Raw genomic sequence first — 15,186 nt, 5'->3', positions numbered from 1 at the left:
CAATTTGGGACACCTCCAAAGGTGCTACTGGGTGCCATTTGTCTGCAATATGTTCAGAGATTGCGAGCTGGCAAACTAAAAAGAGAGACTAAAACCCCGGCGGGATGACCGGGTCGAACACCTCAGTTGAACCGGAAAAAGTGACCACAATGGTTGAATAGAGTGAGACTCGGAGTAAAATGGAACCCAAGGGAGAAGCAAAAAAAAAGAGAAAAGAAAAAAATGCTTCCTGTAAACACATACGAAGAGTTATTTACTCACACGGCTAAACATTAAAGCATCATCTCATCCTTAATTAAGTCTTGTTTATATTTCCCAATGACAAGTGAGTAACATACATAGTATGTCTAGTTGAGATGCATCAATATTGTCTCTTCAACTGCGCCTGCTACATAATTAATACACAAACTGACATGACATGGATATGATATGACAAGAGTATCAGAGGCGAAGAGTTAGAAAAAGAGCTGAGTGAATGCATTTTTCATGAACTGCAGAGCTCCCCAGCCAAAGTTTTAGACATGATGTTTCAGTTTCAGAGACGAAAAGGGGGCATGGAGGGCAAGGGAGGCAAATATGTGGTTGTAGGAAAACAAACTCAGGATTTCGCATGCAACTGCAGTAATGCCGATATGTCCACATCTTTGATCGCACATTCAGAAGTTTGGCCTTGCGTCTACCTTTGGCTATTAAATCAGGGTCTCATTCAAAAAAAAAAAAAAAAAACTGCAAATGTGATACAACCTCCTCTCATCTTCTTGCTTCCACTGATGTCTCAACATCTGATGGGCCGAGGCGTTGCTACAGCTGCTGATACTTAATAAAAAGCGAAGGCTGGATTTCTTTAAGGGTAGCATTTTCCATTTCTTTCACCATTCCTCCTCAGATTGGTGAAGCTATAAATAGCCTCAATTTCTAGTTCTGTGAGGAAAAAAAACACACAGGTGTAGTGAAGAATTCATTTTGCAGTGTATTTGGACAGGGCTGCCGTGCTCTGCCACTGGGAGGGGGGCCTTACAGGGGCCATTCCTCCTCATTCAGAGCCATTACCACCCCACTGTCACTGCCAGTCTGTCCCCTCACCCATCACACAGCCCAGAGTGGGCTCAAACCTCGCAACTAAATCACATTCTACGCACAAACGGCCGGGGCCGTGCAGTATCTACTGTATCTAATCTAATCTGTCCATCTCCTGTGTCCCTACACATGCACATCAACACGCACGTACACACCATGCAAGTCTCTGGAAAGGCAGGCCGACATCTCTGCACCTCAATCATGTACATTTCCGCTGTGTGTGGTGAAACAAGAGTCGGTAATGCAAATCAGAAATCAGAATTTGCCTCGATAATTGGGGCTTTATCAGCTCATTAAGAAACAGGGAGGCAACGCTGAAATGAGCATGCAATATTCCCATTAAAACCGCCAAAGGAGAGAGCACTTAGAACGTATCAACACAAGTCCTTGGGAGAGAGAGGAAAGCAGCTTTGATTGATAAGGTTACTATCTTGTCAGCTAAAAAAAGAAAAAAAAACACTGTAGGGGAAGCAGCAATTTAGCAGAAAGAACAGAGCGAATGTTCTCAGGTGGCCCTGATGGCCACTTGTCTGCCCCTCAGTGTTATAATGCCCGAGACAAAATGGCACATTGTATTAGAAATTTGACAGATTTATTATTACAGTTGTTTAACCTCTTTATAATCAAATCATGTTAGGGGTTCAAGGAGACTCTCTCCCACTGAATTACAATCATTTTAGCTTGATTTAAATTCTCACCGTGTCACTGGTTACCCCATGCAGGCACATTTCCTGTTGACGTCCTGCATCATTTAAAGTCAAGTGTAGAAGGAAGTATTAAAAAAATAATATGAATCACGCCACTTTTTGCACTCCAAGTTCTGTGTAAAAACACAACAGAAAAGTGCTTTTAAAGCCATTATATTGCACCTAAGGGAAATGATGGGGTACAAAGTTGCTATTCCACCCTCCTCTGGTCCACTGAAATAGCCTTTGTGGTACAGACTGTACTGCTAACGCTCACAAAGCTGACTGGCAGGATACAAATTTATTATTATTAAAGTGAGTGGGCAAAAGCACATTAATCCCACAGTCTCAGTGTGACAGACAGGAAGGGTGACATGCTGGCATATTGTGTTTCATGTACAGTAATTGCTGCAGCTCAAAGTGCTTGGAGGTGAAATCGTAGCATACAGTACAACGATGAACGAAGCATGTCATTGGGCCTACAGGGAGAGGACTGTCATTAGCTGCAGGACGCTGATGACTGAGGAACACTCTCTTACTGCTGCAGAGGAAAAACAACCAACCGCCTTCAGCACAATCAATACAGTTTGAGCCGATGGAATGCAAATAGCGACTATTCTGGCTGCATGACATGGGATGATGCACCATTACTCATTCTGGCTCCATTCAATGTCATCATTAGCCTTTGCAGTGTCAGATCCGCTCAATAAAGGGCATTATTTCCAAAAGGATAAGCGCTGCATTAATCCTTTTATGCTGCTTTCAGCAGGATAGACTCTCCCATAGCTAATATTAATGTGCTAGGTGTCAAGAGTGAGATGGCTAATCCTGATAACTCAGGATGTACAGTCAACTTTGCAGATGGCTATCTGCCCTGCACTAGCACTCCTAATAGGCACAGGAACAGGATGTGCTTTTAATGCTGCACTTCCCGAATGTCGTCTTCAAAGAAAACGATAATTTTCAACGGGGCTTTCTGAACTGAGAAGATAAGCCAGAGAACGGGGGAGGACAAAATAAAAATGATGCTCGCCTCAGAGAGGGAAAAATAGCTTCCTGATATAGTCCTAGCTCCCTCTTTAAAGCTGACACCTAGAACATACAGTTTATCAATTATACATGAAGCCAGAATCCATCTTCTGTTGGCAGCTTGTTTGGATCCGGCCCGAGCCCTCTGAGTGGTGAAATGTGTCTGGGAGCCCCCATCCCTCCTGTCGCCTTTTTCCACTTGCAGCCTGTCCTTAAATCAATCCCTTTTTAGGCCTGAATTTATTTTTCCTGTAACAAATCTGTCTTGGCAAATGATGTCACATAAGCGGGGAGAATGACAGCCTGATGTCTATGTGGGGAACATCAACCTTGCTCCAGCAGCCTCCTCCCAAGGTGAGTAATCATGCTGAGGAGCGGTGCAGTGTGTGGATGCCAGCCAGAGTCCAAACAAACCCAGAGTCTGTTGCTCAAGATAAACAAACCAATTAGGGGGAAGGCATGTTATTCCTCAGTTGGTGGGATATTTGCTAGATGGAAAATAATCAATGCATTCTTATTTCCACGGGGTGAAGCAGAAAACTCCTGAGCAGAATAAAATCTAGGCAGAGAGGGAAAGTAAAATTATTCATTAGAAAAAATAAATAATGGGACTAAACTAGCTACTAGTCATGTAATTAATCCATGCAGGCTCAGTGGAGAGAAGAGAGCACAGAGGGGAAGATTCATCATAGCGTTTTTCCCCCTCGCTCCCAGGGATACATGCCCTTCTTGTGTGGATGAGTCAGCTTACATCTTCTGACAACTGTGAGCCAAGGGCTTTGTCAAAAGGAACCACAGTTATTGTTTTGATTGGTCCCCCCTTGTTATGTTGGGAGCACAAAATGCTTTCAAATGTGATTGCGCCACAGCATCTGAAAATAAAGCACGCACATATAGAACATCAAAAAGGAAGATGTCTGCTTTTTATTTACCGAGGACAATCATTTGGCACTTTGGCGCTCTCTCTGGCCTCTCCTCCACACTGGAGCAAGCAGCCCTATCAGTAATTGCAGGGAGCGGCCCCATTGGCCAGCCAAAGCATTAGACAACTGGGCTCACGGTGCATGACATTCAAGCTGGCCAATAACGACAGACATGCTAATCAAAGCGTCTCTGGTGTCTCTACGACAGGGCGGCTGGAGGACTTTGCCTGGTCGGGGTGATGTGCAGCTGCTCTGGCTGCATTTCCACTCTGCCCCCTCAGGGCCTCGGTACCAGCTAACCACTGGCACAAGTGTTTAGATGCCGGGGAAACAACAACAACAAAAAAATGGCGGTGGGTATCAATGCCACACATGAAAAATAAATCACAGCCAGCTTGTTAGCATGGCAGGGAAAGAGGGACAGAGGAAGGGGAGGGGAAAAAAAGAACTGGGTTAAGAGATTTAATGTGCTGCTGAAAATCTGACACTTGCCAGAGGTCCAAATGTTCCACCAGAGCAACGGCAGCCCTGCAGGCTAAGTCTCTATAAAGCCTCCAAAGCTGCTTACAATATACACTTGAGAAACAATAGATAAGGTCAGAGTAGTAGCCTACGTCTGAGGGGGACCATGTATGAAAATAAACACTTTCCCACAGCAAGTACTAACCCCAGGCATGCTAAGTGAAACCGAGGTAAAGAGCAGTACGTCTGCAACTGAAACTATTCATTGAGTCATGGAAACCACAAAGAATATTTAATGAATTAACAGAATCGAGTCATCTAAGACATTCATGAAAAAAAATAAATCACCTTTGCTGACTGCAGCATTTCCAAGTTTTTTTTGCTGGTAAACGGAATATATTTAGTTTTAGGAAGATCAGTCAGACGAAACAAAGAATATGACTGAATAAAATCAACTGAGTTAAATATAATCAAATAAAAACAATAAGTAGTTAAAGCCAACAATGTAGCGTTTTTGGAAATATGCTTCATTTTCCTGCCACTTTCGTATTTAGCAATTGAATGTAAAGCTACAGTTAGCTTATTTATTTATTTATTTATTTATTTTTTTAAGCTTAGACAGCTAGCTTAGCTTAGCATAAAAAAAAGTGATACCAGGGGAAAACAGCTTGCTTGGCTCAGTCCCAAAGCAAAGAAAATTCAACAAGCAGCATGGTTTAAGTGCGCTAATTGATACATTATATGTTGTTTGCTTAATCATTATGAAAACAGGAGTGTTAAAACAACAACTATGTGGAGGTTATGTGGAGGAAAATTTCTTGGCCGAGTGCAGGGATTTCTTGCGAGGCTGTTCATCATTGTGTGATTGACAAACAACCGGCGCAGACACCAAGAAGTCACAGCTTACAGCCAAGAAATAGTCCCACTCACAGCTCCCATTGAAAACCACTCACAGGTGAAGTAAATAATATCAATCAGCTCGTTACAATGCAATATTCTGTTGGGTAACCTCGGTTCTTGGCATTCATGTGGATGCTACTTTGATATGTAACCACAACAGATGCTACACCACAAAAACTGATCAGCGGTGGCTCGAGGAACACAACCAAGAGCTCAAGGCAGATTCCAATCTGATCCAGAAGGCCGATTAGTGTTTAACATCATATATAACCATCATTTAACTATAATTTGGTTTTCATTCATTCACACCAATGTAACACTAAACTGCTGCTTAAATCTTGTAATAAAATTCACACATGCATCAGTTTTTAAGCCTGCACATTACAAACAATACATGTATGCATCATTTATTACAAGTATTTTGTGCATCTGAAGACGAATGTGTTGAATAGATATGTGTTCAACCTGTTAAGTAACCTGAGGTCACATAATAACAACAAGGAAAAAAGCAAGATGCAAACTCTACAAAGCCAATAAAAGGACCTTGCATTAAGAGGATTTTTTTAAAAATGCACTCATAAACAGAATTTAAATTAGGCTTCGTAATAATGAAAATCTTGAGGATTATAACTTAAATAAATTAATTCTAAAATCATTACAAAATATTATACTATCCTCAGAAGTGATTAGTTTCCTTTAAAAAGGGAGAGGAAGAAATTACTGGCAGTTTACAATGGATCCAGGCCAAACTGGCAGAAGGAAGCTATGCGCTGGCTTATTACAGACCATAAACAAATTACAGCAACATAAAAGGGAAAAATGAAACCTTGCAGAAGGAAACAATTCTCAAAGAACAGTGTCCAGCATCTGCCGCACAGAGATGCACATCTGTGGTGATTCTTTGTAGGACTGCTTTCAGAAACTGTCAAGATGACCCGAGTGCTACGGACGGTTTGTGGTGAGGAGAATATTCCAGCAATATTTATTCAGTCAAGGCTTTATGCTCCAGCGTGATAATGTAACACCGTCTGACACTTAACTCTACTCACTATCTTTGCCCAGGAGACACACTATCCTAAAGCGTCTGCGGTTCCATCATGTGAATCTTAATCAGATACTTAGCCAGTAGAGCAGGTTTTTACTCTCCCTGGTGAGAGTATCAACACATGGCCATCAGGCACAATTCACAGCCGCAAAGTGGCTATTTATTTTCTGCTCAGCATTACTTGACAAATAATTACTCTGTCTATTCAATTAAGCTGTGGAACTCACACAAATGGCCACAACATCCCAGTGTAGCGCTGAAACATTATGCTACGTTTTTACAACTTCGTCTCATGAATAAAAGTAAAAAAAGAAGAAAAAAAAGCACACACATGCCAGGTGCTTTGATGCAGAGGGGACGAGGTGAACGCAAGCAGAAATATCATTAAGTCCGAACTATTTCATCCAGAGGAAAACAGACTTGTTGCCGTTGGAGCAGATGCACACAGTAATCTGGGGTGAAAGGACATGGTGTTTTCCCTGCTGTAGAGGAAAAAGTGTTTTACAGGGCAACGTGGGTGTAGGAGGAGAAAGTCACTGCATGCTGGTAGAGTAATACAGACTGGAAACCTACCAGAGTCCAACTGCCTCCCCAACAACCACCACCAAGAGGCAATTACTCAAGATACAGTGGATTAAAGCATTTCTTTCCCTCCGTTGTTATTCAAATTATTAATTGGAAATAAAAGACTCCCAAAATAAATCCGGCTCAGCCCTGCCAACTTTGAAGTATTTCCATACACAATTCTGACAACAAATAAATATAAATAAATCAGGAAATACACAAATCGGAACCAAAATAGATGCCAGTCAGTATGATGAGAACTTCTTCTCCGTAATAACAAAATGAGGCGAACTCTGACATCCTGTAAACTTTCTTTTACAATTTCAAACATATTTGCTTTTCTGAAGCTCGCAGTGTTTATGTTGAAGCTAAATAAATAAATGGAAAGATAAACAGGCGAGGGAAGCAATTAAGTACATTTATTCAGGTACTACGCAGTATGGTACAATTTTGAGGCACTTGTACTTTACTCTCTATTTCAATGGAAAGCATATAGCGGTGTAATTTGTTTTTCATCATAACACAATACACAATACAAATGTCTTTGTAATACTATAACAGTGTGAAAAATAGAGCATTTCTGGTGCATTTTCCAAACAATGTTCGACACATATATTCGACATACTGGTTAAAGTTGTTCTATATCACAGTGCATTAGTGGAAATAATGGCTTGCAAAAGAAGGCAGCTTCTTTGAGAATAGTGTTTACAAGTTTCAGGTTAAACTAAGATTTAGAACACAAATTTGTTCCAATCCATATATGAGTCAAATCTGACATTTTTTGCCTCCCAGTAGTGCTAAAGGTAGTGTAGGATGAACGAGTAGGATGCAAGCAACATGAAATGCTCCGATTAACACCAGAAATGTGTCTGAAATCACCCATCACTTATTCACCATACTTGCAAAATAGATGTTAATTAATTTTCTTTAAAGTGAGCAATGATCTGCAATTTTGGCCATTATCATCACTGACAGCTACTGAGTTGTGCGGCTTAATTGTCGCATCTCTACAATGCATGAAGGACACTGTAGGACTGTGAGGAAAAAATACAGGGTATTGAATTTTTAAGGGAGCTTTGTAGTGCATAAACTTACACAAAATGTGGACACCATTTAGGTACAATGCAGGGCAAACAGGCTGAGAAACAGTTTCTAGCAATGGTCCATCAGGCTCCTGAACTCAAAACACCTGTCTACCTGAATGCACAATGTCACTTTTTGCTGCTTAGGTGCAATTCCCTGACCATATTAATTCTATTTTATTGGTTTTTGTTTCATTTAATTTACCTCTCATATTGTATATATATGGCCTCCTTTGCATATGTTGTCATTTTTAATATTGTCTTGTTGTATATGTACATTTGATTTTATTATTTAATGTTGATACTTTATTCCTTATTGCTTGTTATTAATGCACCGTCCAGTGGAAGCTATTTATATTTTCGTCGTGCCATGTATGATGACAATAAAGCCATTCTGTTCTATTCAATTCTAAAAGGACAGTAAATATAGATTGTTGCACATAGGGTGGGATTTCAGACAACTCAAGACTCTTGCATTTTCCCACAGCTATAAAACGCTGTACATATATTTGAAACCTGCAATAGTAACATCAAAACATTCTGCATACGTTGGACTTTTACAGTATTCCGTGCAGTATTGGAACTTTTACTTAAGCACAAACATCTAAAATAGCCTCCCAACTCTGACATTAAGTAGTAAAACCAAATCAGGAGTAAGGATAATTGTAAACAACCTAAATAAATCCCACAGTTGAGTGAAAGCCACAGGATGTCTCCGCAGCCAGCGTCTTTGGCCTCTCCACCCTAATTTACCACACTCCGCCCACTCAGGCCTGCAGGGCTGTGGAGCTGGCTGATCCTCCAGCAGGGCCGGGCCAGCCCATACGTCCCACTGGCACAGGACGCCCCGCCAAGAGCCAATCACCAAGCCGGCACTCCTGACAGCTCATTACCACTCAATTAGGCAGGTGCACCTCCACGCACAGCCTTCTGACAAATACAGCCCTCCCAGATGCATGTTTAACATTCGAGAGAATTATATAGTGACAGCAAACACTAAACGCCTCACCCTTATCACTTGATTGCCTCAAGATTGAAATCCTATAATTGGCCCAGGCCAGCGGGAGAAAAAAATAAATAAGTCAATAAATATGATGCAGTCGACTTGTAATTGAACAATTATGAATTCATATTCATAAGATGTTTGCTGGCAATTACAAAATGCCATCTGATTAGGCACAATTTGAAATGACATTGTTCCGTGCTAAAGACACTGTGGTGTCAGCCTAATAAAGAGAAGACACATCATAGCGGTTGCTCGGCCACCGACATGACCTCCAGAGATGAGAGACATGCTGACACAGTGGCTTGGCCGGTGACAGACGGGACTTGGCACCCATCGCTCTTTGTCCCCTAACTCTACTGCTTATACTCGCTCGCGCTGAAAAATAACACCACCAAGGGTTGACTTTCAAATTTTAACACCAGTGGGCACAGATTGTACACATAACAAAACACAAGCAAGGCAAAAAAATGTTGATCCCTTGAGAACAGATTCTAATCAAGATGAAATGATTTACAAATCTATTTAATAAGGCTTGCCAGAAGTCAAACTTGGCATGTAAATGCGGTGGGGATTAAATTTCATCGGCAACCAAGACTGTAACTGATCGCCTGCAGACAAAGGGGGAGCCTGCCAGTTTTTTTCTCCCCCCTACACTTCTCTTCCCTCCCTCCCTCCCTCCCTTTTTTCTCTCCACTGCCTGCATTTTGCCTCGTGATCCCTCGCTGGCTATGTGGAAGGACAGGGGCAGTGCAGAGTGGTGCAGTACAGAGTGGAGAGGAAAGAGAGAGAAAAGACAGAGAAGGAGAGGGAGGAAGGAGGGAGGAGATGGAGACGGAGGAAAGGGAGAAATACTGGAGATAAAGAACAGTGGTGAGAGGCAGAGGAGAAGGAGAGAGGAGGATAGGAAAGAGGACGACAGGGAGAGGAATCTCAAGGTCAGCGTGAGGACAGTGTGGTCCTCTGAGCTGGACAGAGACACAGCCGCAGTCACCTCTGTGCTAATCAGCCCTTCGGCTGGCTGATGAGGTGTCAGTTAGATGTGTGTGTGGAAAACCTTTCCCTTTGCTTTTTTGGCTGCAAATTGAAGGGGGCTGGTGGGGCGGAGTAACAATGTGTGTGTGTGTGTGTGTGTGTGTGTGTGTGTGTGTGTGTGTGTGTGTGTGTGTAAGCAGGCTGACGTGCTGCTTGTGGTGCCAGTACTGCGCTTTTTTTTTTTTTTTGTTGCTGCTTTTGCCTCCCTTTCGCCTCTTTTTCTTGCATATTATGCTACAGTGACTGAAGCTGAACTCAGCTTTCCCCTGCAGTGAGGGCAAGAATACAACTGCCAATTAATGCTATATGCAGTGTGCCAGTGTTAACAGTGTGAGGCATTCTAGTTCAACTTGCTGCGCTGTTTGAAATAAAAAAGGTGGGCTAGCTGTTTACCTCAGGCGTGGCTGACCTCTCGCAGGCTGATGGGGATTGTGCTCTTAGCGCAAACGAACAGCGTCCACAGCTGTGATCAGGTTTGTGACCTAACAGCTCTGCAGCTTGTGTCTCATTGGGTGAGTCTTGTGTATCAGGCCAACTGGCAGCAGCGAGTGTCTCCTCCGTCTATCCTTGGGTTATTTCTGACCATCTGTGCCCAGTCATTAACAGGCCTTTTCACAGTCAATTGTCTTGTTTGTCTCCCCTCTTCTCCATTTCTGTTAGTTTTCACTGTGCATGACCATAAGATGGACCAAGAGCTTCTTTTTTTCTCTCTCTCTCTTGAATGTAAATGGCATAAGTTAGTAGAGTCCATTTTATTAGCTGAGGTTAAGGAGAACCGTGGAGACATAGGTTAATTCAAAGTGGCATCATGGAGGATGCATCAAGCAGTGGAGATCAAATTACAGGGCAAAGCGCTCAGTGGTAAGAAAAACAAGCCAGTGGTATGCTGCAGAATGTGTGCGTGCACACTGTGTGTGTTTAACAGCAAGTGTATGTGTGTCTGAGAGACTAGAGAAAAAGAGAAGGGGGGAGGCAAAGAAGACAGCGAAGAGGGCCAAGTGGGTGGGGGGAGGAAGGGAGGAGGAGGAGGGTGGAGATGGAAGGAAAGTGGGAGCAAAAGAAAGGAGGGGGGAGTCGAGGCTAACTGGGCCAGCATGCACACATCACCCCCACCAATTAGAGTCACTCATCTCCCCTTCCCACAATACATCTCCCTCTATTTCTGATGTTTACAATCATCAGAGGAAGAAATAACTGTACACAACGCCACTGCAGCGATGGCATTCTGCAAAAAAAAAAGAGATATCCTCTGCCTGAAATGCGTTTAGCCATTCCTTCTTCCCCCTCACGCCTTTGTTATTGGTCTTTGTGCAATGATTTGCCTAAGGACCCAGATTTCCTAGCAACAGCCTGCCACCAAACATTTGGCAGGAGTTCAACATTCTCTCTCTTTGTGAGAAATGGCAGTGCTGCCTCCCTGCTCTGCGTCTGCCACCAGCCCTGCTGCTGCTGCCGCCGCTGCTGCTGGATGAGCCAGACTGGCTGCAAGAGCCCTCTAATAATTCTGTTTTCATCCAATCACACCACATAGTAGCAGGCACCTTGAGAGCCTCTGCCAGGAATCATCAATCACCTCTTTAACACACATGCTCCGACAAACACAGACTCATGTGCGAGCAAATAACATGCTAGCGTACACACATGTGCGCTTTTCGGTAATTAAATCTACAGATTAGAGTGTACAAGGCCGCATATACCACCCGGCAGCCGTTTAATGAAAATCAACACAAGCGCATTAATACACAGCTAAGGTTGGTACAGTGAGGGGGAGAAAATGTACAATCTGGCTGTAAATTGGGTAAATACATCTGAGTGCTCTCGACAAGGTTAATGGAGAGAGGAGGCCTTAGTGAACGCCGGTCTAGACACGCCACACAGTATTAAGTGGGAATAGCTGTGGCAGTGTATCTGGCTAAGTACTTTAGAAGTGCGAATGGGACTCTAATAAAGCGAATGATCCCCCTGTTTTGACAAAGAGGCCCAGGAGGGATGCTGAACACCACGTTTTAGATTCCAAGCACTGACAAACACCCATTTGTGGCCCTTCTATCCCCCCTCAAATCCCACGGAAGCTTTTCCCTGCGCGCAAGACTGTCGGATGTGGGCAAAACCCAACTGCCAATTTGCAGAGGATGTGCCATGTTTGCTAATGCGAAGCAGAGGCTAAAAATGAGACCACACAAACTCTGGAGGATGGACTGATGGATCTGCTTTCTGGCACGAGCACTAACAGGTTTTTTTTTTTTCTGGTGTTTGTTTCTGCGACTGGGCGGCTAATTATGAAACCTCCGTCATTATTGCACTACAGTACACTCATGTTTAGAGGGCTTGTGGGCAACAGGGGAAGCATTGTGAATTTCACTTGGGACAATAATCCAAGGAGTATGATGATGGCTGGGCTGTAATGCTGATTTATGCCGATAATGAACTGCTTAAAGACGTGGAATGCAGCGCAATTTCAGGGCTATCATCTTGACTCCAGATCAGAGAAAATGTAGATCTGCCGGAATTAAATCTAATCCCAAACAGTGAAACATGAGCATGGCAGGCCATCCTACTCCAGGAGCTGTAAGTGAAGACATTACCTCAGTGCAGCTTGAGTGTGTGTGAATGTCTAAGCACACATCTGTCCTCCTCAATCTGTGCGTGTGTTTTGTTTGCAAGGGGAAGATCGTGTAGGAGGGGGTAAAGCCGAATGAACTTGCATAATCAATTTTCACACTTTCACAGCACCTGTTGGCTTGTCTTCACGTTAAAAGAATGAATGAATGCATTACATGTAGAACAATTTCACACTGTGCAGCAGCTTCATGCACAAAGACGAGGGGAAAATAGGGAAATGGAGCTGTATTGTCTCAATAGGTAACATAGCTCATTTCACTCGACAAAGGATGAATGGATATATTGACAATGCAGAAGGCGTGCTGAGGCATTTCCTGAATAAAGCCTCTTAACATTTTGTCCTCCTCTGGCAATGGAGTTGGGGAACAGTCATTTTGAATGTAGAGGGTCTCACTTACCGCAATATAATAGACCTTGGCTTTCTCCACCAGCTCCCAGTTGCCGTCCAAGTCCAGGTGTTTTTCCTTTTTGTAGCAGTTTGCCGCTGCCAGGTTAGCAACAAGGGACCTGCCGAGACAGACCCCATAAATCTTCTGCCTCGCTTATCATCCATCTTAATTTTGTCTCAAAAACATCCTTAAAAACACTCAGGCCCCAGACTTTCCTTTGTTCTTTTGCGATATAAAAGGATGATAATGGTTTCTAAGAATGTTTGAAGCAAGGTGAAATAAAGTTATCTGGGTCTCTTCATTTTTCTTCCTTTTTGTAAAATGGGTTATCTCAAAACACACACAAAAAAAACAAAGATTAAAAGAGGCAGAGGGATTTTCAAGGCCAACAATAAGCCACCTCCAAATTATTCATATTATCATATCACCTGGTGGTCCCTTGTTAACAAGGGTGGAAAAACAACAGAAATGCATTACTAAATGAACACTTGAGTTGAGTAGTGAGTGGTGGGAGCTGGAAAGTGAAGCAGGTGGCATTATCTTAACATAGCTCATTAGCCAGTCCTCGTGTGCCGTCTCTTTATGAGCGGCCATCAAAATGAGTGCTACCATCATAGCTACTTAGGGGAAAACTGTTAGGCGGCCATATGACATGAGGGTGTTGCTACAGGAAAGGGTCTGTTCTCACATGGCGAGAAAAAGATGCTCACCATGGTTAGTGTCAAGGAAAAGAGTAGCAGTGTGCTAAGTTGATCAGAGTGTGATGACGAAGGCTGCGATGTGACAGCAGGATTGGGACAGCGTTTGACCTGAGCTGCAGTAATGGACTCAAAGGTTGGAACAAACATGACAGGGAAAATGAGCGTCATTACTGAGGAAGTGCAACAGACATGAGCAGAGCAGAGCACCATCAAACAACTCGATCTAATGATATGATATATTTAAGACATAAAACTGAAATGCCATAATAAGCAAGTCCAGAGCAAAAAGCTCAGATGTCCCCCTGAGAATTCTGCAATAGTTGTGAGTTCTTGCCATTTTTCTTTCAGAAAAACTGTTCAGTTTGGAAGAATGAATCCCAGTTTTATCATATTCTGGTTTCCAAGATGAAAATATTACAATTCCCAACGATGGTTATCAGTCATAATAGAATGAAAATCATCAAGCATCAATCTCCATAATGAAATGTCCTTGTAAATATTGTGAAAAGGACTTTGTTTCCTTACAACTTGTCTTCTCAGGCTGTGCAGCCTCAAACAGAGACTAGCCAAGCTAACAAAACTTAGTACTTCTAATCTATCACATAAAACTCACCATTTGGTTTATGCAGCTTGTTGGCAGTGTTAAATGGCATAGTAGCAAATACTGAGGTTATCTTAAGCCCTTTTCAGACATGGGATGCGTAACATTGCCGGCTTTATCACTCTGTTGATGTCACAGCATTCTGTCAGTCAGGCATAGTTCACTGTTATAGCAATATTTTTCAGGGCTTCATATAAACATACCTACAACAGTGATGGCAGTAGTGGTACGATTACATCTGCCAGAGTGAAGAGTAGAACATAACATATAAACAGAGTACATTTAAACTAATAGCAGCTTATTAAACTGTCCACATAACTAACAATGTAGTTTATTATGATTCAATTAAACACTTGTTCTAATTTGTTCTAATTATCTAACCTGTACTTTAAAAATATCCTGACAGCTGTAGCGAAGCGTATAAAGTGTGACTCTGTGTGCAACAGCTCACCTGTCTAATGTGAAGGAAAGTACATGATGTGATTTCCCGATAGATCCTGCCCAAATTACTGCTGTGGATCTAAGTATGTAAATGTAGGAATTTCCTCATGTCGGAGGTGCTCATATGGATCTTGCTGCTGTATAATACTGCAGGTATTTATCACATTTGTAGGACAGACTCCTACAAACAGCTGAAAGCAACAACTAACCTTCAACTCCTGATAACATATTGTCAAAACCTAGACTACATGTATTATTGGTAAATCTCATTATGCTGAGATACTCCATCTTCATCACAGTTAAGTTTTATGTTTGTGGACATTTTGGTTTGTAAAAGAATTTAAACTGTCGGGCCAAATGAATGAGAAAGGCATTTGTGATTTTTGGCAACAAACAGTGTCTTTAGCGCTCTCTGTGATGTTTTTGGACCAATATTGATTCTGAAATGCGGAAAAACATTCCTCAAATCACTTTACGCAGCTCCATGTACATTACATGTGCATGCAGTTCAGACTTGTGCCAAGTGACACAGAAACTTTGCTTGGCTCGATCTAATAAATTGCCATATGACTTTTGTGGAAATGTTGACCGGGGTGCACATTTAGACATAAAGCCGATATTTTCAG

General features: G+C 42.4%; 1 protein-coding gene across 4 annotated transcripts in view; it reads right to left on the bottom strand.

The window, feature by feature from the left end:
- adkb (adenosine kinase b) overlaps window positions 1-15,186 on the bottom strand; it is a 112,478-nt gene that overhangs the window by 50,892 nt on the left and 46,400 nt on the right. For all 4 annotated transcript variants that reach the window (XM_023279553.3, XM_023279554.3, XM_035952542.2 and 1 more), the window contains one exon: window positions 12,827-12,935. In XM_023279553.3, the coding sequence (XP_023135321.1) occupies window positions 12,827-12,935 (109 nt within the window). The remainder of the gene's footprint in view (window positions 1-12,826; window positions 12,936-15,186) is intronic.

The sequence above is a fragment of the Amphiprion ocellaris genome, chromosome 18 (genome assembly GCF_022539595.1).
Source record: "Amphiprion ocellaris isolate individual 3 ecotype Okinawa chromosome 18, ASM2253959v1, whole genome shotgun sequence".
Lineage (NCBI taxonomy): Eukaryota > Metazoa > Chordata > Actinopteri > Pomacentridae > Amphiprion > Amphiprion ocellaris.
Note: the sequence above shows the minus strand (reverse complement) of the source record. Positions and strands in the feature narration are given on the sequence as shown.